This window comes from Heterocephalus glaber, unplaced genomic scaffold (genome assembly GCF_053883595.1).
Source record: "Heterocephalus glaber isolate CG9 unplaced genomic scaffold, H.glaber_assembly_v1.0 deba00001456, whole genome shotgun sequence".
NCBI classification, from domain to species: Eukaryota; Metazoa; Chordata; class Mammalia; order Rodentia; family Bathyergidae; genus Heterocephalus; species Heterocephalus glaber.
In genome coordinates, this window is record NW_028258304.1 from 612,402 (window position 1) to 635,093 (window position 22,692).

Consider the following 22,692-nt stretch of genomic DNA (forward strand, 5'->3'; position numbering starts at 1 on the left):
GGTCTAGTTTTAATCTTTGGCAAGTTGAAGCCCAATTTTTCCAGCACCATTTATTAAAGAGGCTATCTTTCCTCCAGTGAGGGTGTTTGGCTCCTTTACCCAAGATGAAATGGCTGAGTGTGTCTGGCATTGTTTCTGCATCTTCTAATCTGTTCCACTGGTCCTCAGGTCTGTTTCTTTGCCAGTACCATGCTGTTTTTATCACAGTAGCTTTGTAGTAGAGTTGCAGGTTGGGGATTGTGATACCCCCTGCCATGTCTCTGTTACCTAGAATTGCTTTTGCTATTCTGGGTGTCTTCTTGTTCCAAATGAATTTTTGGATTGTTTTCTTAAGGTCCATGAAGTATGCTGCTGGGATCTCAATTGGAATTGCATTAAATCTGTATAGCAGTTTTGGAAGTATGGCCATTTTCACTATATTAATCCTTCCTACCCAGGAGCAGGAGATGTCTGTCCATTTTCTGATATCATCTTCAATCTCTCTTTTCAGAGTGCCATAGTTTTCAGAGAAGAGGTCTTTGATTTCTTTTGTTAGGTTGATTCCTAGGTATTTCAGTTTTTTGGATGCTATTGTGAAAGGAATTATTTGCCCTATTTCTCTCTCAGTGACTCTGTCATTTGTGTAGAGGAAAGCTTATTGATTTTTGTGTGTTGACCTTGTAACCAGCTACTTGACTGAATTTGGTTATTAAGTCTAGAAGACTTTTGGTGGAGTTCTCGGGGTCTTCTATATAGAGTATCCTGTCATCTGCAAATAATGACAATTTGACTTCTTCATTTCCTATCTTTATTCCTTTTATTTCTTTCTCTTGTCTAATTGCCATGGCTAATGTTTCCAGAACTATATTGAACAAGGGTGGTGTTAGTGGACATCCTTGTCTTGTTCCTGATTTTAGTGTGAAGGATTTCAGTTTTTGAGCATTTAGTATGATATTGGCTGTTGGTTTTTCATAGATGGCTTCTATCAGTTTGAGGTAGAGAGCATCTATTCCAATTTTTTGTAGGGTTTTTATCATAAATGCATGTTGGATTTTGTCAAATGCTTTTTCTGCATCTATGGAGATAATCATATGGTTTTTGTCCTTGGCTCTATTGATATAGTGTATTACATTGATTGATTTGCTTATATTGAACCATCCCTGCATCTCTGGGATGAATCGCACTTGATCAGGGTGTATGATCTTCTTGATGATCTTCTGCATTCTGTTTGCCAGTATCTTATTAAGGATTTTTGCATCTATGTTCATTAGTAAGATTGGCCTATAGTTCTCTTTTTCATTTGGGTCTTTCTCTGCTTTGGGGATCAAGGTGAAGGCATCATATTATATATCTGTGAATTGCTTGTATGTCTTCTTTTGAGATGTATCTGTTTGGGTCTTTTATCCATTTTTAATAGGGTTATCTGAGTTATTTTAGTTTCTAATATATTTTGCGTATTAACCCCTTATCTGATTTACCATTTGAAAACATATTCCCCCACTCTAAAGATTTTCTCTTCACTCTGTTGTTTCCTTTGCTGTGCAGAAGCTTTTATTTTGAGATAATCACATTTGTCTATTTTCCTTTTCATTATCTCTCCTTTTGTGGTCATACCCAAAATATCATTGCCTATGTCAGTGTCATGAATTTAATTTGCCAGAATTCTGTTGAAAGTTTTGTGGTTTCATTGTCTGGTTTTGGTACCAGAGTAATGCTGACCTTGGAAAAATGAGTTAGGAAGTGTTTCATCCTCTTAAATTTTTTGGAAGCATTTGATAAAGATTTATATTAGCTCTTTAAATGATTGGTAGAATCCTCCAGGAAAGTCATTGTTTCTGATTATGTACTGTGAGAAGAGGAACAAATATGATTAAGGAAGTCACATGGGAGCTGTGTTATTTACTTTTCTCTCGTTGCTGAGACAAAATACCTGACACCCAAAAGGGTTGGAGGGGGAAGAGATTTTTTTGGCTTATTGTTAGTAAAAGTTTCCGTCCATAATCTGCTGACTCCAAGGCAGGGATGACAAACTGGAATGGCAGAGCAGAAACAACATGGTGCCCACACAGTAGCACAGACAACAAGGAACCTTCCCTGAGTTTTTCTGCCTCTTTTATCTTATTCAGACTACTGAGATTAGGGTGGTGCCAAACTAATCACTCCCATGGAGTGGTTTAGTAATCACAATCCCTTAACCCCAGCGTCACACATTCCAGATTCAACTACTCCTGAAAAAGACAGTCCCACCTCATCTGCTTGAAGCTTTTTGGGGAAATCTAAACACAAACCATAACAGGAGCTTAGACTGTATTTGTAATGTTTAGCAAATATGAAGATGTTAATCATATGACTGTGTGTTTTGTATGGCTAAAATATTTCATTATTTCAAAAAGGAGGAGTCACTAACTAATTTGAGAACCGAGACTTTTTGGTTGTTGTTGTTAAATTCTTTTATTGGTACATTGTAGGTATACAACACAATTACATTTCTCATTGGGAATTGTACCTTTACATAATGCATCTTGGTTCTTATTTTTTTTTTCCCCATTCCTAGCCCTCCCTTCACCCCCTGCACCCTTCCCTATTTACAAAGACTTTATTTCCATTTTTTCCATTTCTCAGCATTTTTCCTTTCCCTTCTTTCTTTTCCCCTGCCCCTCCCACTACCCCTACCCCTTTGGACCTTTTCTTCCTATTTTGCATTATCGATTATTCATTCTAATCATTGGTACATTTTAGATATACAATATAATGACATTCATCATTGGAAATTTGCTCCTTTACATAGTCTCTCTTGGTTCTTATTTTTCACCCTTGCCCAGCCCTCCCTTCAACCCCTCCAGTCCTCCCTATTTACAAAGATTTTGCTCCTATTTTTTCATTTTCTCATATTAGTCCCATTCCCTTCTATCCTTTCCCCATCCCTCCCACTTCCTTCCCCTTTTCCCCTTTTCTTCCTATTTCACATTACCTATTATAGATTTTAGTCCTTATTTACACTTTCAGTTTCTCACACCAGAGAAACTATTCAGTATTTATACATGTGTGTCCTATTTATTTCACCTAAGAGTATCGCCTCATTGTGCATCCACTTAGCTATAAATGTCTCTAATTTCTCATTTTTATGGCTGAGTAGTACTCCATTTTATAAAAAAATCACATTTTCTTTATCCAGTCTCCAGTTGATGGGCATTTCGGCTGTTTCCAAGTTTTAGCTCTTAGAAACTGTGCTGCTATGAACATGGGCGCACATATATCACTGTGGTATGATTCTTTTAATTCTTTGGGGAAGATCCCTGCAGTGGAATAGCGGGGTCAAATGGGACCTCCAGTCCTAGGAGAACCCAGACTTTTAAAAACATGTATCATTAAGTCTTTCAGAATAGATGACAAATAACATATAAATAAAATTGATATATATCTTGGAAAAATAGATACATGTTCTATGATGTGTAATTCACACCTGGAACTAAGATTTAATTCAGTAAATATAAAGTGCTTTGATGCCTTTAAAGAAGACAATAAAACATTAATTTTTCAATCCATATGTAAAAATCATAGAATTTATATTTTTAAATCTCACTGTTTTCTAAGAAAACAATTCATCCTTTTATTATTTTAGGTAACTTTTTTGTTTTAAATCATTCTTTTTATATCTCTTAAATCATAAAGCACTATATACTAATTTCTAGATAATTTAGGGATTATTGTTTTCATTTATTTATTATTTAATTTATATTTTTTATTAGTACACATTTGTCATACATATTGATTACATTCACCATTGGTAGTTTGTACCTGTACATAATATGTATTAATTTTTCTTGTTTTCATTCCCCTCCCTTTCAGCTTTTCTTCCCTCCCCATTTACAAAAGCTTTATTTCCATCTTTTTCTTTCTATTCTCTTTTTTTCTTTTCCCTTCCTTCCCTTTATTTTTTAATAATTATTTTTGAGGGAGCTAGGGAAGTAGGTCAGTGATTGAACATCTGTATAGTATGTGTGAATCCCTGGATTTGATCCCCAGCACTGGTTTAAAAAAAAAAAAAAAAAAGATTGAGATAGAATATTTTTGAAGGAATTTTTTCAAATTTGTTCTCTGTGGAATATTCTAAGTTTACTTAGGATATTGAACATTGTCACTGTCAATTAAAAAGTGTTTTTTGATTATGTGGCTGGGCTTTGTGATTTACAACTTAGTGTTATAGCCACCATGGTTTATGGTAATGGAGCTAATATATAACATGATTATCACCAAGAGTGTCATGTTGGGGAGAACCTTAGAGAAATTCTCCATTGAAAAATGAGTGATTCTGATTCTGTTAGAATTTTATTATCAATTAACTTTCTGGTTTACACTCTTATATTTCAGGGAAAGGTGGCTCAGACAGCATGTATGTCAGCTTGCAAGCATTTAGCCACATCTTTGATGCAACTTTTGCTGGAGGCTGAAGTAAGGCAGCTCACCTTAGGAGCTTTACAACAGTTCAACCTGGATGTCAGAGAATGTGAACGTAAGACAATGAACCATCTTTTTGCTTGTTTTTCTTCTTTGCATACTTCATGAGAAAACTGTTTTAGATTTGTAGTGTCCTTATTCCTGTTAGGGACAAAGAACACCTAGATTGCAGACATAATTTATAGAACATTTAGAACTAGAACCTATCCATAGCTAATTTGAGTACCCAAAAGTGCCTAGACCCCTATTTTGAACTGTGAAAATCCCAGTTTACAAGGAAGTTTATACTCTAGAATGGCATGTAAGGGAGACACCACAGAAAACCTATTCATTCCAAAGATATTAAAGAAATGCAGTTCCCAACCACTTCCTTTTTAAATTCTATTTTTCTTTTTTTAACTTCATCTTATCTGCAAACTCTTCTTAATCTAAAGAACAAAATGATATTTACCAGTCAGAAATGTTTTCTAGGGCCCAGGGATGTAGCGCCGCACCTGTCTGGCAAGTACAAGGTCCTGAGTTCAATTCCCGGTACCGAGAAAAATAAGAAATGCTTTTCATTTTAGGGAACAGAAAACTTAAGAAGGAATGATTTTAAAAATTAATTTCATTTTTCTCAGAGGTAATTAGTTCCTGTATTAGTTAGTTGCCCTGTGACATTGTTATGAAATCAGATTCATCTGTATCTTCATGCAGTATTTAGAGTATGGACTTTTCATCCTAATATATATTACAGTCATAAGAGACCCACAGTCAAGACAGGAATAAAGGCTAGCCTCACCTATTCCTTTTATTAAGAAAATACAGTAGAAACCTTTCTCAGGAGATTACTACCAAACTTCTCTGTATGTCTTGATCAAAATACCCCTGCACAATCATTTCCAGCTCCAAGGCAGGCTGGGAGATCACCGGTCAAAATGAAAGAGGAGTATCATTATTGGCATATTTGACTTAAGACTCATAATGAATTGTCTACTCAGGTTGAACACAAAATTAGGCTTTGGTTAGGAATGAATGAAGAGTTTTGAGCTGTCCACTGTTGTATCAGTGAGAAATAAAAATGAACAAGAAAATGATAAGACTTCTGGAATCTTTTTCTGATTCTGAGAAAATTAAAATAGTGAAAAATTATATAAGTATGTTGACAACTCTGGCCTACCTTCTTATTTTAACTCCTTATTCGTTTCTCTACGTTGTCTTTGGATAGATGAAAATTGAGGTTTTATTAGCTATGCTGTTTTTAATTTAAAAGGGAACTGTATTAATAATGATTTCTAGTTCCAGCTGTCACAGAGTAAAAAGTGTCAAAGTCATCATTTGATTATGAATGTCTGTAAAACTGGATAAATTATATGAAATACTATTTTTCTTGCTTTGGACAACAGCATTTTGCAGTCTTTCAGATAAAGGAAGCATGTAGTGTTAGCTTTACATTCACTTTGGCTTTCTGTCTGGGGGTACTAAAAGAAGGATAGCAAAGTAGATCCCACATAAAAGCACTATTTTTACAGAGGAAAAGTAGAAATTAAAAACCCAACAGAGGTTGCTATGTACTACCACTGAGGCACCTGGAGTTTGTGAGGCAAGATACTAGAGAGAAGAGAGATGTTCAGAGAAGTAGCTCTAGAGATCTACATTGGAGAACCCTTGAGTATTTGGTCAAAATTGCCATATGCAGAGTGAAACTCAGCCAACAGAGAACAGCCATGGCCATGGGGAAGAGGGGCAATCAGTGAGATGAACAGAGTTGTCAGGGGTCACAGAGTACCAGGAAACATTGTAATGCTGACCATCCAGCTAAGTACATTTTTCACTCAATAAGACCCCAGGTTAGGTCTTAAGAGTGCTGTTCAGATTCTAGAGTAAGAGCTAATCTATCCTTCCCCAGTTGTATGTAATTATCATTTATATACATGTTATTTTGAAACAGGTATACATTCTAGAATGACTGAATCAACCTAATAAACATATGTATTACTTCACATCTCTTTTTTTATAGTGAGAACAATTAAAATTCCCTCTCTTGGCAATATTCAAGAACATAATACATTGTTAGCAAATATAGTCATCTTGATGTACAATGGACCACATGATCTGTTCTGCCTATCTAATTGAAATTTTGTGTCCTTTGACCTATACCTCCCTAGTGCCTTCCCCCAGTCTCAATCCCTAGTAACCACTGTTATACTCTGTACTTTTGAATTTAACTTTTTTAGATCCACATTTAAATACAAAAACACACTAGTTTGGCTGGCTTATTTTTTTTAAATTAAATTCTTTTATTGGTACATTGTAGGTATACAACACAATTACATTTCTCATTGGGAATTGTACCTTTACTTAATGCATCTTGCTTCTTATTTTTTTCCCATCCCTTGCCCTCCCTTCATGCCCTCCACCCTTCCCTATTTACAAAGACTTTATTTCCATTTTTTCCATTTCTCAGAATTTTCCTTTCCCTTCTTTCCTTTCCCCTGCCCCTCCCACTACCTGTACACCTTTGGACCTTTTCTTCCTATTTTGCATTATCAATTATTCATTCTAATCATTGGTACGTTTTAGGTATACAATATAATGACATTCACCATTGGAAATTTGCACCTTTACATAGTCTCTCTTGGTTCTTATTTTTCACCCTTGCCCAACCCTCCTTTCAACCACACCATTCCTCCCTATTTACAAAAATTTTGTTCCTATTTTTCAATTTTCTCATACTAATCCCATTCCCTTCTGTCCTTTACCCTAGCCCTCCCACTTCCTTCCCCTTTGCCCCTTTTCTTCCTATTTCACATTACCTATTATACATTTAGTCCTTATTTACACTTTCAGTTTCTCACACTAGAGAAACTATTCGGTATTTATACATGTGTGTCCTATTGATTTCACCTAAGAGTATTGCCTCAATGTGCATCCACTTAGCTATAAATGTCTGTAATTTCTCATCTTTTATGTCTGAGTAGTACTCCATTTTATAAAAAAACCACATTTTCTTTATCCAGTCTCCAGTTGATGGGCATTTCGGCTGTTTCCAAGTTTTAGCTATCACAAACTGTGCTGATATGAACATGGGCACACATATATCACTGTGGTATGATTCTTTTAATTCTTTGGGGAAGATCCCCAGCAGTGGAATAGCGGGGTCAAATGGGACTTGTGGTCCTAGTTCTTTGAGGTATCTCCATACTGATTTCCACAGTGGTTGCACCAGTCTACACTCCTACCAGTACTGGAGCATGGTTCCTCTTTCCCCACAGCCCCACCATCATTTGCTATTGTTTGATTTCATGATAGCAGCCATTCTTTCTGGAGAGAAGTGGAATCTCAGCATTGTTTTCATTTGCATCTCTCAAATGACCAGTGATGTTGAACATTTTTTCATGTATTTATTTGCTATTTCTACTTCTTTGTGTGAGGAATGTCTGTTCATTTCAGATGCCCATTTTCAGATTGGGTCTTTACATTTGGGAGGTCTGATCTTTTTAAGTTCTTTACAGATTCTAGATAGTAGACCTTTGTCTGAGGAAGAGCAGGTGAAGATTTTTTCCCACATTGTGGGTTGTCTCTTTACACTGCTGGTGGTTTCTCTTGCTGTGCAGAAGCCTTTTAATAAGAAGAGATCCCACTTGTTGATTGTTTGTGCTAGTTCACGGGCAACTGAGGTTTTGTTCATAAAATCTTTTCCTACACTGATGTCTTCAAGGGTTCTACCTAACCTCTGTTCCAACTGGTTCAGAGTTTCTATTTTAATATTTAGATCTTTAATCCATTTTGATTTTAGTTTAATGCATGGTGAGAGATACAGGTCTAGTTTTAATCTTTGGCAAGTTGAAGCCCAATTTTTCCAGCACCATTTATTAAAGAGGCTATCTTTCCTCCAGTGAAGGTGTTTGGCTCCTTTACCCAAGATGAGATGGCTGAGTGTGTCTGGCATTGTTTCTGCATCTTCTAATCTGTTCCACTGGTCCTCAGGTCTGTTTCTTTGCCAGTACCATGCTGTTTTTATCACAGTAGCTTTGTAGTAGAGTTGCAGGTTGGGGATTGTGATACCCCCTGCCATGTCTCTGTCACCTAGAATTGCTTTTGCTATTCTGGGTGTCTTCTTGTTCCAAATGAATTTTTGGATTGTTTTCTTAAGGTCCATGAAGTATGCTGCTGGGATCTCAATTGGAATTGCATTAAATCTATATAGCAGTTTTGGAAGTATGGCCATTTTCACTATATTAATCCTTCCTACCCAGGAGCAGGGGATGTCTGTCCATTTTCTGATATCATCTTCAATCTCTCTTTTCAGAGTGCCATAGTTTTCAGAGAAGAGGTCTTTGATTTCTTTTGTTAGGTTGATTCCTAGGTATTTCAGTTTTTTGGATGCTATTGTGAAAGGAATTATTTGCCCTATTTCTCTCTCAGTGAATCTGTCATTTGTGTAGAGGAAAGCTTATTGATTTTTGTGTGTTGACCTTGTAACCAGCTACTTGACTGAATTTGGTTATTAAGTCTAGAAGACTTTTGGTGGAGTTCTCGGGGTCTTCTATATAGAGTATCCTGTCATCTGCAAATAATGACAATTTGACTTCTTCATTTCCTATCTTTATTCCTTTTATTTCTTTCTCTTGTCTAATTGCCATGGCTAATGTTTCCAGAACTATATTGAACAAGAGTGGTGTTAGTAGACATCCTTGTCTTGTACCTGATTTTAGTGTGAAGGATTTCAGTTTTTGACCATTTAGTGTGATATTGGCTGTTGGTTTTTCATAGATGGCTTCTATCAGTTTGAGGTAGAGACCATCTGTTCCAATTTTTTGTAGGGTTTTTATCATAAATGCATGTTGGATTTTGTCAAATGCTTTTTCTGCATCTATGAAGATAATCATATGGTTTTTGTCCTTGGCTCTATTGATACAGTGTATTACATTGATTGATTTTCATATATTGAACCATCCCTGCATCCCTGGGATGAATCCCTCTTGATCAGGGTGTATGATCTTCTTGATGATCTTCTGCATTCTGTTTGCCAGTATCTTATTAAGGATTTTTGCATCTATGTTCATTAGTGAGATTGGCCTATAGTTCTCTTTTTCAGTTGGGTCTTTCTCTGCTTTGGGGATCAAGGTGATGCTTGCTTGCAGGAATGAATTTGGGAGTATTGCTTCCCTTTCAATTTCACTGAACAGTTTAAACAGTAGTGGCAGCAGTTCCTCTCTAAATGTCTTGTAGAATTCAGCAGTGAAGCCATCAGGGCCCGGGCTTTTCTTAGTTGATAAGTTTTTAATTACATTTTCAATTTCATTGGTTGATATTGGGTTGTTCAGAATTTTTAGGTCTTCTTCGTTCAACTTTGATAATTCATATGTATCTAGGAATCTGTCCATTTCTTCTGTGTTGTCCATCTTATTGGCATATAGGTTCTGGAAGTAGGTATTCATGATCCTCTGGATTTGTACTGGGTCTGTCGTCATTTCGCCCTTTTCATTCCTAATTGCATGGATTTGGGCCTTTTCTTTCCTTTTTCTGACAAGGTTGGCTAAGGGTTTATCAATTTTGTTGATTCTTTCGAAGAACCAACTCTTGGTTTCATTGATTTTTTTGTATCGTTCTCTTAGTCTCCATTGCATTGATTTTTGGCCTGATCTTTATATTTTCCTCCCTTGTATGAACTCTGGGGTTGCCCTGTTCTTCTTTTTCTAGAAGCTGAGGTTCAGCATCAGGTTGTTTAATTGGGCTTGTTCTGTTTTCCTAATATGCATATTCACTGCTATGAATTTCCCTCGTAAGACTGCTTTCATTGTGTCCCATAGATTCCAATATGTTGTATTGTCATTGTCATTTAATTGAAGGAACTGTCTGATTTCTTCTTTAATTTCCCCTGTGACCCATTTGTTAATGAGAAGTGTGTTGTTCAATTTCCACGTGTTTATGAAATTTTTTGAGTTTCTTTTGCTATGGATCTCCAATTTCATCGCACTATGATCTGATAATATACAGGGGATAACTTCCATTCCTTTGCACTTACTTAAACATGTTGTATGTGTGAGTATGTGGTCTATTTTGGAGAATGACCCATGTGCAGCTGAGAAGAATGTGTATTCTGATTTTGTGGGGTGGAAGACTCTGTAAACATCTGTTAAGTTCATTTGTTCAACAGTTCGATTGAGTTGTGGTATTTCATTACTTATTTATTTTCTAGTTGATCTATCTATTTGTGACAGTGAGGTGTTGAGGTCCCGCACTACAATTGTATTAGTGCATATATGACTTTTCATGTCCATTAGTATTTGTTTTATATAGGTGGGCGCACTAGTGTTTGGTGCATAGATATTTATGATTGTCATCTCTTCCTCTTGGATTGTTCCCTTTACAAGGATGTAGTGTCCTTCTTCATCTCTCTTAATCGGTGTTGGTTTGAAATCTACTTGATTTGCAAAGAGGATAGCTACTCCTGCTTTTTTTCGGGTTCGTGTCACATGGAGTATTGTTTTCCACCCTTTATCTTTCAGTCTATGAGTTTCCTTTTGAATGAAGTGTGTTTCTTGTATGCAGCATATTGTTGGATTTTGCTTCTTGACCCATTCTGCCAGTCTATTTCTTTTGATTGGTGAAGTGAGACCATTAATGTTGATGGTTATAACTGCAACGTATTGACTTGTCATTGCCATGACTTTTTCTTTTTGTTGGGTTCTCCCCCTTTCCATTTAATTTCTTGTCATGCCAGATGGGTTCATTCCGCTTTGCTTCCTGGGGTTGTGATCCTCAATGTCTGTTCCTAGGGTATTGGATAAAATTCTTTGGAGTGCTGGTTTGGTATTCACGAAGTTCCTAAGGTGCTCTTTGTCATGAAAGTATCTTATTTCTCTGTGAATTTTGAAAGATAGTTTTGCAGGGTACATCAATCTGGGTTAGAGGCTGTTTTCTTTTAGGGCTTGGAATATGTCACTTCAAGCTCTTCTTGCCTTGATGGTTTGTGTTGAGAAGTCAGCTGTGATTCTGATGGGCTTTCCTTTGTATGTGATTTGTTTCTTTTCTCTGACTGCTTGTAGAACTTTGTTCTTCTGTTGAGTTTCTGGAATCTTAACAATTATATGCCTATGTGTAGATTTTTTTTGATCAAGGCTATTTGGAGTCCTATATGCCTCACTTATCTGTATGTCAATGTCTTTTCCCCTGCTTGGGAAGTTTTCTGCCATTATTTCTGTGAAGAAATTTTTTATGTCATCTGCACTCTCTCCTGTTTCTTCATTGACTCCAATCAGTCTTATGTTATTCTTCTTTGCATCATCTAGCAGCTGCTGAATTGATTTCTCACGTTCTCTTGTAATTTGAAAGCAATTTTTCTTTTCCTGGTCATTAATTGCAATCTTATCTTCTATATCTGAAATTCTGTCCTCACATTGGCTCATTCTGCTGTGTAGACTTTCAATGGAGTTTTTCATGTCCTGGAAATCTATTTTCATCTGTTTTATGGATTCCATTTGTTTCTTATGTTGGGATTCCATCATGTTCCTGAGCTCCTCTCTAGATTTATTTATCATGTGTTGCACTAGGAGCACAATTTCTCCTTTTATCTGAGAAATTATTTCTGATTTCATTTTTTCCAGATCCCCTTTTGTTGTCAGTTCAGTGGGTCCAGGTGGTTGAGTATCAGAGTGTTCCTTCTCATTTCCCTTTATGGTTGCTGTAGGTGATCTGGAAGTCTGGTTTTGAGACTTATTTACATGTTTTCTCATTTCAACTGGAGGGGTGCCTTTTGGCACCTGCACAGATTACCTCTTCTGAGCTGGGAGAGGTGGGATGGGGGCCGGGAGCAGCAGTAGGGATGGTGGACCAAAAGCCCTTTCCTGTGGGCTGGGAGCAGCGGGAGGGATGGTGGCCGGGAAGCCCCTTCCTCTGGACCAGGAGCAATGGTACGGCTGCTCAGAAACCCCTACCTCTGTGCTGGGAGCAGCAGGACTCAGTACTGTGGTCTGGTGGTTTGGTGTCCTCTGCGTCTTTGTAGTGTGGAATCAGGTGACTGTACAGAGGAGCGGGTTGGGGGGGGTCCAGCGGATTTTTTCCACAGCTCGGGCTGATTCGACGTGTTCCGCGTGACTCGCGACCTTGGTAGTGCGTGGGCAGACCTGCCTGTCTGCAGTGGGCTGATTTGGCATGTTCCCTGTGACTCAGGACCTTGCTAGGGCGTGCACAGACCTGCCTGTCTGCAGCGGGCTGATTTGCCGTGTTCCGTCTGACTTGTGACCTCGGTAGTGCGTGGGCAGACCTGCCTGTCTGCAGCAAGGTGATTTGGTGTCTTCCATGCGACTCGGGACCTCAGTAGGTTGTGGGCTGCCTGGTTTATTTTTTATAACATAATGCCCTCTGGTTTCTTTTATGTTGTTACAAATCACAGGACTTCCTATTTTGTTACGATTGTGTAGTATTCTATTCTTCATGTATGTATATATATATATGTGCTACATTTTCTCCATCCATTCATCCACTGATGGAAATGTGGCTTGGTTCTGTGCCTTGGCTATTGTGAATCATGCTGCGTTGAACATGAGAATGAAGTTATCTCTTTGACCAGTTGATTTTATTTTTTGGGGATATATATCCAGTAGTGAAATTGCTGTATCATATGGTAGTTCTAGTTTTAATGATTTGAGGAACTTCCGTACTCTTATCCATGATGACTGTATACTACTTGATATTCCACCAATTATGTACAAGGTTTTCATTTTCTTCATATTTGCTCCAATATCTTCATATGCTTCATATCTTTCATCTTTTTGATAGTAGCCATTCTAATAGATATGATGTGATACCTCATTGTGGTTTTTAATTTGCATTTCTGTTAGTAATTTTTAGCCTTTTTTTGTACATGTACCTGTTGATTATTTGTATGTCTTGAGAAATGTATATTCAGGTCTTTTGTCCATTTTTTCCAGTTGTTTGTTTTCTTATTTTGAAGTAATTTGAGTTTCTTATATGTATTTTTATGCTTACCTCAACAGCTACTCTTGTCCCATCCTAAGAAAGCCTAATACAAGACTTGACAAAGGTACTCTGCCATGAAAAGAAGGGCCTTCCAAATAAAACTCAACAATCTTTGCAGGAAGAGGAAGAAAAAAAGCCCACACTCTTTAACTATGTCGCATCCAGAATTTTACAGCAAAACCCCTAAAATTTGACATGTAGAGAGAAAGAAAAAATGTGATTTATACCAATATTAAAAATAGGCAATGAAAATGGACCCACTCATGACACAGTTGTTGAAATTTTACTGATACAAAATGTAAGAAACCTAATATAATGTAGTCAGTAGTTTGAAAGGTAAGATGGACATAATGCATGATAGGTTGAAAATATTTCCAGTTGTCTGAAAATTATTATACCATATATTCATAAAGTTTTAAAAATTTTTATCAGAATAAACACAAAGAAAGCCATTTAAAGGTATATTGTGCTCAAATTACTAAATAAACAGTGACAAAAAATATCAGCCAAAGATGAAAAGGCATGTGTTATTGCTAACTTCTTATCAGAAACACTACAAATAAGGCAGGAGAATGACATCTATAAAGTGCTTAAAAGTGCTTATGAAAAAAGAGACCTGTTGACCTAAAATTCCTTATTATTTTTTTAATTTTTAGAAATTTGAATTTTAAGTCTTTGCAGTGTATAATGATAAATATCCTTTAAAAATAATAGTAAGATAAAGACATTTTCAAATGGCTGGAAACTGAGATAATTTGTCATTAGAACATCTATCCCATAACAAATATAGAAGGTAGATTTTCTAGTTAAAGGGGAATTATGTTATATGTCAACCCCTACCTATAGTGCAGATTGCATTGTTAAAGATGTCCAAAATGTCTCCTTTGCCACATCCATGTCTAGAGCCTTGATGATACCTCATTAAGAAATGGAATCAAATTCCCCTCCCCTTGAATCTGGCCATGCTCATTACTTGATTATAAACAATAAAAAGTAGTCTTTTGTGCCATCTGAGGCTCAGTCATAAGTGAAGGTAAGAAGTCCAGTTATCCTCAGGCCGCTACAGTGTGAGGAAGCCCAAATCAGCTCAGGGGGACAAACCACATGAATGAGGCCTGAGAGTATGTTAACAAAGAGACAGATCTAGCCAATTGCCAGCTGTCTCATTGATTTCTGCTTTTATTATTTTCTTTCTCCTGATTACTTTTTGTTAATTTGCTCTTTTGTTACTTTAGGTGGAAATTTAGATAGTTTAAGATTTTCTTTTTTAATATGAACATTTTATCTTTGAAATTATTCTCTAAATACTGTTTCAGCTGTAGCCTACAATTTTTTAAAATTCATTAATTCATTTTAGGTGTACAATATGATGACGTTCATCATTGGGAGTTTGTACCTTTGCATGATACATCTTGGTTCTTTTTTTTTTTTTTTTCCCATTCCCCAGCCCTCCCTTCAACCCCTCTACCCCTCCTTATTTTCAAAGACTTTGTTTCCATTTTTTCCTTTTCTCGTATTTTTTCCTTTTCCTTCTTTCCTTTCCCCTACCCCTCCCACTGCCCCTTCCCCTTTAGACCTTTTCTTCCTTTTTCACATTATCTATTATACGTTTTTTATCCTCATTTACACTTTTAGTTTCTCACACCAGAGAAACTGTTCAGTATTTATGTTGCTTTTAACTTTTATTGAAATCAATATTTTCAGATTAGTGTGTTCCTTTTTGATGTGTTGGTTGTTTAGAACTATGGTTATTTTGATGTGTTGTTTACTTCCCAAATATTTAGAAATTTTTGTGGGTATTCATCTATTACAGATTTCTACTTTACTTTCTTTTTGGTCAGAGAACATACTTCATATAATTTCAATTCTTTAAAAATGTATATTCTGCTGTCAGTGTGTGGTGACACACTATACATGTCAAATTAGTAAAGTTGGTTGATAGTTTTATTCTAGTCTTCAGTATTCTGAGTTTTTTGTATACTTACTTTATCAATTATTGAGAAGATTGATGAAATCTCCACTTATATTCATGGATTTCAATTGTATCTGTTTGCATTCTATCAACTTCATTTATTTTGAAGCTTTGTTATTATATATACTTAGGACTGTTTTGTACCCATGATATCTAAACATTTTTATTATTATGAAATAACACTTCATTTCTGACTCTTCCTTGTTTGAAAAATCTACTTTGCATGATATTAATACAGTCCTGCCCAACTTATGATTTTTGTTTGTATAAGAATATTCTTTTATATTCTTTAAAAAACCCTTTTTGAAAATATATTTAAATTTTTACATAGTGTATAGTCAGATGTTCCATTTTGATCAGATTTGACATCTGATTTTAATTGTTGATTAGATGATTTATATGGGATATAATTTTCAATATGATTGTGCTTAAATCTACCATTTTGTTATTTGTTTTCTACTTTTCCCATCTATTCTTTGTCCCATTTTTTCTTTCAATTCTTTCCTTTAAATCACCTTTTTTTAATGTGACATATGGGTTATTAGCTATAACTCTTTTGTTTACATTTTAGTTGTTGCTACTGGATCTACAAAATACACCTTTTATTGAAAAAGAAATACCTTAAAGCAATACTATGTCACTTTGCATTAGTGCAAAACTCTTACAACAGTATGTTTTTCTTTCCCTACCTCTTGTCCTTTGTGTCATTGCTATCATGCACATTATTTTGATATAGTCTCTTAAATCCACAATACATTGTTATTTTTGCTTTAAGCAGTCATTTACCCTTTAAATATACCCAGATGTGATTATTTTATGTTTATTCACATGTTTACTATATCCAGCATACTTCCTACCTTTGTGTAGATTAAAATTTTTGTTTTTTTGTACCAGGGATCAAACTTGGAACCTTTAGCTTGCAAGACAGGCGGCAGCACCTCTGAGCTAAATCCCTGACCCTAGATTCAATTTTTAACTAATAACTTATATTCTGTACAGGGCTTCCTTAATATTTATCATAATGCATTTACACTTGTGTTAAGTTCTCTAAACTTCTTTTTCTAACTAAAATTTTATTTTGCTTTCATTTTGAAAAGGTATTTCCACTGGACAAAGAATTCTAAGTTGAGAGATTTTTTTTCTTCTAAACTTTAAAGATTTCTGTCTGTTCTGCTCTGGGAGGTATAGTTTCTAATGAAAATCTATTGTCATTTTTCTTATCTTTATTTTTGTTTCTCTATACATATAATGCCTCCTTTTGCATTATTATTTTGACATTTTCATCACTAGTTTTCAGTAATTTCATTTTGTTATACCTTTCTATGGTATTTGTTAGGTTAATTTCATTTAGGATTTATTGAGCTTGCATATATAGTTTTCATAAATTTGAAAAGTTTTTGAACATTCTTCAAATATTTTTTTCCTATTCCTCCTTCTGAAATTCTCTTTACATATATTTTAGGCCACTTTACATCATCCTATAGGTTACAGATGCTCTGTTGATTTTTGAAGTTTTTTCTTGTCTATGTGTTTCATGTTGAATGATTTCTGTTGCTATATTTTCAAGCTTTTTGAACTTTCTGTATGATTTAATCTGCTGTTAATCCATTTCAGTTTATTTTTATTCACATATTGCTTTTTTAATCATCTCTGCGAACATTTTTTGTCCTTTTTTATATCTTCCATTTCTCTTCTCATAATGGTCATGTTCTACTTTCTTCAGCATAAGAACACTTTTCTAATAACTATTTTAACAGTCCTGTTTTACCAATTCCAACATCTGTTTGTATTTCCAATTACTATTACTGATTGTTTTCTCTTGGCTATGGGTCCTATTTTCATTTTTTTTTTTTGTATTTTTGTCATTATTTGATTCCTAACATTTTAAATTTTATGTTGTTCAGTGCCATATTTTATTATATTTCTTTAAAAAACGTTAGAGTTTGGGCCGGGGATTTAGCTGAGTGGTTCCACCGCCTGGCTCATAAGTGCAAGGTCCTGAGTTTGATCCCAGGTACTGAAAAAAAAAAAATTTGAGTTTATTCTTATATGCATATATGTTACATAGAATTGGTTGGACACATTTGAAGATTGTTCTTAAGTTCATAGTAGACCTGTAGCCGCCTTTTGTCCAGATATAGTTTAGCCTCAATTTTTAAAAATTGTTTTGAGACAATCTCTCACTGTGTAGTTCAGACTGGCTTTGAACTCATGGCCATCCTTCGGCCTCAGCTTCCCTAATGCTTGAATTGCAGGTGTGTGCCACCATACCCATCTAATGTAACTTAATTCATTTCTAAAGCAAAGAACTTTGGAATATTCTGGATATGTGCTGGATATCTAGAGATCTTTTAATTGTTGCTGGTGGAAACACAACTTGTGCCCAGCCCTGTAAAAGCTTCACAAATTGTTCTTTGTATTCATTTCTGGTGGTTCTTTTCCCAGCTTTGAGTAATTTCTTCCTATACATGCACAAATTAATACTCTATCTACCAAATAGCCCATGGAACCCTTCTCTAGTTTTCCTGAAATCTCAGTTATGTACTTCTTTCTGTCTGATACTCAGTCTTGTAAATACAAGTTGTCTTATCTCCTGGACTCCAGCTTTTTTCTTTTCAACTCAGGAAGAAACCCTTACATTGTTTGGATTCCCTTTGTTTCCCTCCTTATAACATAGCCTGGAAACTGCCTCTAGTCAGGCGGGTGAAGTTTGCTTTCTCTCTCAGGATCATAGTCTCTTCAGGATTATAGTACTGCACTGCCTCCTGTCCAATGTCTAAAGGAAGGAACAAGAATGAAAAATGAAAATTGAAAAAAAAAATGGAAGCAAAGCTTTTGTATATAGGGAGGGGGTAATGAAAAAAAAGTCAGGATATATAATGTACACATGCAAATTTCCTATGATGAATGTTATCATTATGTATATCTAAAATGTACCAATTAATGTTTTGCTTCCAAAAAAACCATTCTGTTTGATTCTAGTTTCCAGTTTTTAGCGTCCTGCTTCCAATATTTCTTTTTTAATGTGGAAAGACTAGTTCTCTGCTTTTTAGTTCATCATGGCTAGTAGCAGAATCAAATGAATATCTTTTTAAGGCTTTTAGGATTTTTTTAAATAGTAGAAATATTTCCTGCTCATTTTGGAAAATTTGGGGGGAAAGTAAAAGTATAAAAACCACTATAATCTTATAATTCAGAAATATGCATGATTTCAGAAATGTCATCTAGATATAATAGTATCCAGTAGCAACAAAACTTTTTATAGAAGCTGCCCACCAGTTTCTTTGCATCTACTGAGCCAAAAGTGTTTCCCATGCCTCTGTCTTAACTAGTAATTTACTAGGAGAATTTAAACATAATGATTGGCTGGTCATCCTTTTCTGATTTGAAGAATAGAACTTCATTCTGTTACAAAGAAAAGGAAGCAAAATGCTTTGGGGTAGGCAGCTAATCAGTACATCTAGCTGAGGAATAAAGCCTGATATATAATTGGAAATGACTATGATTGCATTTTTGATAAAACTAAGAGATAAATAGGGATGAAAGATGGTAAACTGTAATATATGTACCTTCAGGACAAATGATGGTCTGAAAGGAGCAGTGAAGAGTAAAAAAATATTCCCATCTTATGGCCTGATTTTGAAGTACATTTTATTTAGAAGAATGAGCAGCTTCTACTTGAGAGATCTGTGCACATATCAGCATCCTTAGTTGAAAACCGGCTTTGCAGTTAAGACAGAGTGGAGAGAACATTTAATGAAAAGGTAGAAAATAATAGTTTGTTAACCATTTGAAAGCATTTCCAGAGAGCCACCATTTCATCTGCAAAGCCTTTTAATACTTGCAGTAGTCTTCAGTCTTAGGATTAACTTGAAACTAACATTTGAAACATGTGACAGTAGCACTAATAACCATAATATCAGCTCTGAAAATTTTCTTTCTATATATTATGGAGCCACTAAGGTTCACTGATTTAGAATTTAATGTTTTATTTCTGATTATCGGCAATTTATCTGTCAAGAAACTTTCTGTGGGCATTTATTTTATTTTAACAGAAAGAACTCTTCTATATTTTTTCCCTATGCAACCCTCCTCATTTTTTTTTCTTTAGATGCTCAGTGGTCTATAAAAAATCTTAAAGAAATGATACATAAAATTCACATAACTATACAGAGGCGTATAAAAGCAGCCCCCAATGACAAGATAATTAATACTTATATCTTTCTACCCAATGGTGTGTGAGAGATTTTTCCCTTTTTGTCTGTTGTGAATCCTTGGAAGAACTGTATAGGTCCTAAAATAAATCAAACTCTGGACAAGACAAAATGTGAATATCGGTTGAGTATTTCTCTCTGATGCCCAGGCTACCATTTTTTTTACATCAAAAATGCATGGAAGGGGGCCAGGAATTTAGCTCAGTGCTCTGCTGCCTGCCTCGCAAGCACCAGGTCCCGAGTTCATTCCACTGTACCAAAAAAAGAAAATGAAAAAAAAAGAATAAAAAGCATAGAGGAATTATATACACCACCATGTGCCTGAGATACTCAGCTGGTATTACGTAATCATTAAGTTTGTAGATTTTAGAGTCAGCTTGACAAAACTGATTCAAGTTACCAGTTACTTTTTGCATGACCATTAGGAAGTTACTTCAACCTTTATAGCCCTATTTATGAAATAAAAATAATAATAGTTCCTAATATTATAGGTCAGGAGTAAATGGGATGCATGAAAGAGTTTATTGGCTGGGAAATGTGCAATAATTAGTAGCTGGTCCTGTTACCATTATCAGAGCAGCAGTAGCAGTTAGCATATATCCAGCAACTCTCAGAAAGTCTTTTGTAGATTACGCTATAGTTTGTGAATCTGTTAAGTCCCTGAATGCTGTTTAATTTGGTATTAGAAACTAACTTTTGCTTCTTGGTAGTTTTCTGTGCAACTTCTGAGGTTGTCCTGAAAGGTATAATTGAAAACTGATGATTTTCTACTTCTCAGTTTGATGCTTTTGTAAGAAATCAGTCAGTTAGTTCAACTATTCTCTGAAGGTAGTAACTACTGCCTACGATATCATTAACAGGACCATTGTTGTTAGGTAATGCTTATTGACAGGCTACCAAGCCGAGTACCTAAGGTAGAACTAATATAGTTATGAAAAAATTACTCTTTTCCTTTCAGAACTGACAATGAACTGTGAGTTTTTCTGCTTTGTATGAATTTCATCTTACATCTCCATATTTTTATGTCTTATATTTGGTTCTGGCTATTGGAGCAGTAGATCTTAGTATAGAAAATGAATTTTAAATACTAGCAGGTCTTGATTACCTACTGTTCACCTAATGATCTAACTTGGGGTTATTGGATTTTTAATGCACTACCATGTTCAGTTTGTGTCTGGGGTTAGAATTTTCTAACTTTTAATTGTATGTATTCAACATAAGAAGATCTAGATGCATATTTCAGTTGGGACACTGGAGATAAAGTGAGATACCATGGAGTTTAAATAAGAGAATGACTTGATTAGATTCATATTTTTAGAAGGAACTCTGTACTTTTTGGTTTGGTTTTATTTTATTTATTATTATATATTTTTTTCCAGTATGGGGGATCAAACTCAGGACCTTGCATTTGCAAGGCAGGCATGGTGTCTGAGCTAAATCCCCAGCCCGGAACTCTGTGCTTTTAAAAAAAGCATTAGAGACTAGTCAGAAGCTTGTTGCAGTAATCCATGATCGAGATGATTTGGAAATTTAAGTATATGTCTGTGTGAGGGTTCAAGCCATGGAAGTTAATGAATCAACAACTTATTTAACCTCCCTGAGCAATAAAATAATAATACCTGTTATATATTATAGCGACCACTTCTATGTTCATATGCCTTCATGTTTTTTTTACTTTCCAACTTCTACTTTTTCATACCTTATAATACTAAATATTTTCAGCTTTTAGTTATCAGCTCAGTTCACTAAATTATTCAAGAGATTGATACTTTAGAAGTATAACATAGTTAACCTAAATGCAGGGCATATTCCTTGTAAGGAAATGCAACAGAAATCGCATAACTTTTAAAATTTAGCATAATCTTTCATTGCTCAGGACCATGACACATACATTTTGCAGAAACCTACTGGTTACTTGAACAGGAAAGCAATAGAATACCTCTTACCAAATTCTTGTAGTTTTTTGATGGTTAATGAAATTGAACTTTGGTTTACTATTGGAAAAAGGACAAGAGTCTCCAAAGCCTTCCATAGCACCACTCTTACCATAACAACCCCCCGCTATAAGTCAGGAAACTGATATAGAAATTCTTCATGAAATAACTTCAGGGTAAATTTGTGGTATCTGTGATACCATGATATCTACTATGATATAAAATAGTGACCAAACACCATTTGTCACTTAAAATAGTGGCAGAACACACCGTTTATGACCTAATCACTCCACACTGACTGAATAATCAAATTTCTTTCTACCTCCCTGAAGAGTTAGTTTTAATTCATTGTCAGTACCCACAAGTTCCTGAAAAGTTTGAACATTTTCATCTCTTTTTATATATTCATTAAAAATGAGTGGCTACAAGTCCCTTGGTGTTATAGCCAGCCCTTGTCTGACTCTAGAGTGAGTGATTTCAGTGAATATTACTCAGGCAACCTTAATATGCTTGTTTGTGATTTTACTACTGGGACTTATGAACTAAGAAATTTTTATAGAGATCTCTCTGAACCCTTGGTACTAGGCCTAAATACGTATTTTCAGATTATAACAACCATGTTTTTTTTTTTATAATTTCTCCATTACTTGAGTCCAGCTATCCCTGACTCTCTAATTGCATATTGTTAATTCAGACACTGTCCACAAGAATGTCTCTTCAGGCTTCATACTTTACCAGTAACTTCCTAATTTGAGAGAGATGGAAGAGAAAAGAGTTCTCATGACCCAGGTGAAAAACATGGGAAAGTGTGTGTGACAGAGCCACACTGCTATGCTTTTGCAGCCTTTGAAACTTACTCTCTTCAAGGGAAGTTCTGGCCTTAAATAACAACTAAGACAGGACTAAACACAATCTGCCACAGCCAATGAAGCAAACTGTGACAATAAGTACTAGCTAATACATTAAATCAAGCCTCTCCAGTGAGATGCTCTACGGTAATTGCATTGTCAATCAAAATTATGTGTAGGTGTCCTTAAGAAGTTCAAACTGCACATCCCCACAGTTTTTTCTTAGAAAACTCTTGCATTTCCTTCTGGGTGTAATTCCTTTCTTCCTTACTCTTATTGAGCTCATCATCTCAAGCCCATGTTGTGCCTAGATCCTAGTG

At 35.4% G+C, this 22,692-nt stretch overlaps 1 protein-coding gene across 9 annotated transcripts in view; it reads left to right on the forward strand.

Moving 5' to 3' along the window:
- Exoc6b (exocyst complex component 6B) overlaps positions 1-22,692 on the forward strand; it is a 721,832-nt gene that overhangs the window by 502,829 nt on the left and 196,311 nt on the right. For 7 of the 9 annotated variants that reach the window (XM_087215909.1, XM_087215910.1, XM_004849871.3 and 4 more), the window contains one exon: positions 4,351-4,492. The exons of the other annotated variants lie outside the window; for them this stretch is intronic. In XM_087215909.1, coding sequence (XP_087072035.1) covers positions 4,351-4,492 — 142 coding nt within the window. The remainder of the gene's footprint in view (positions 1-4,350; positions 4,493-22,692) is intronic. 9 annotated transcript variants of the gene reach the window in all.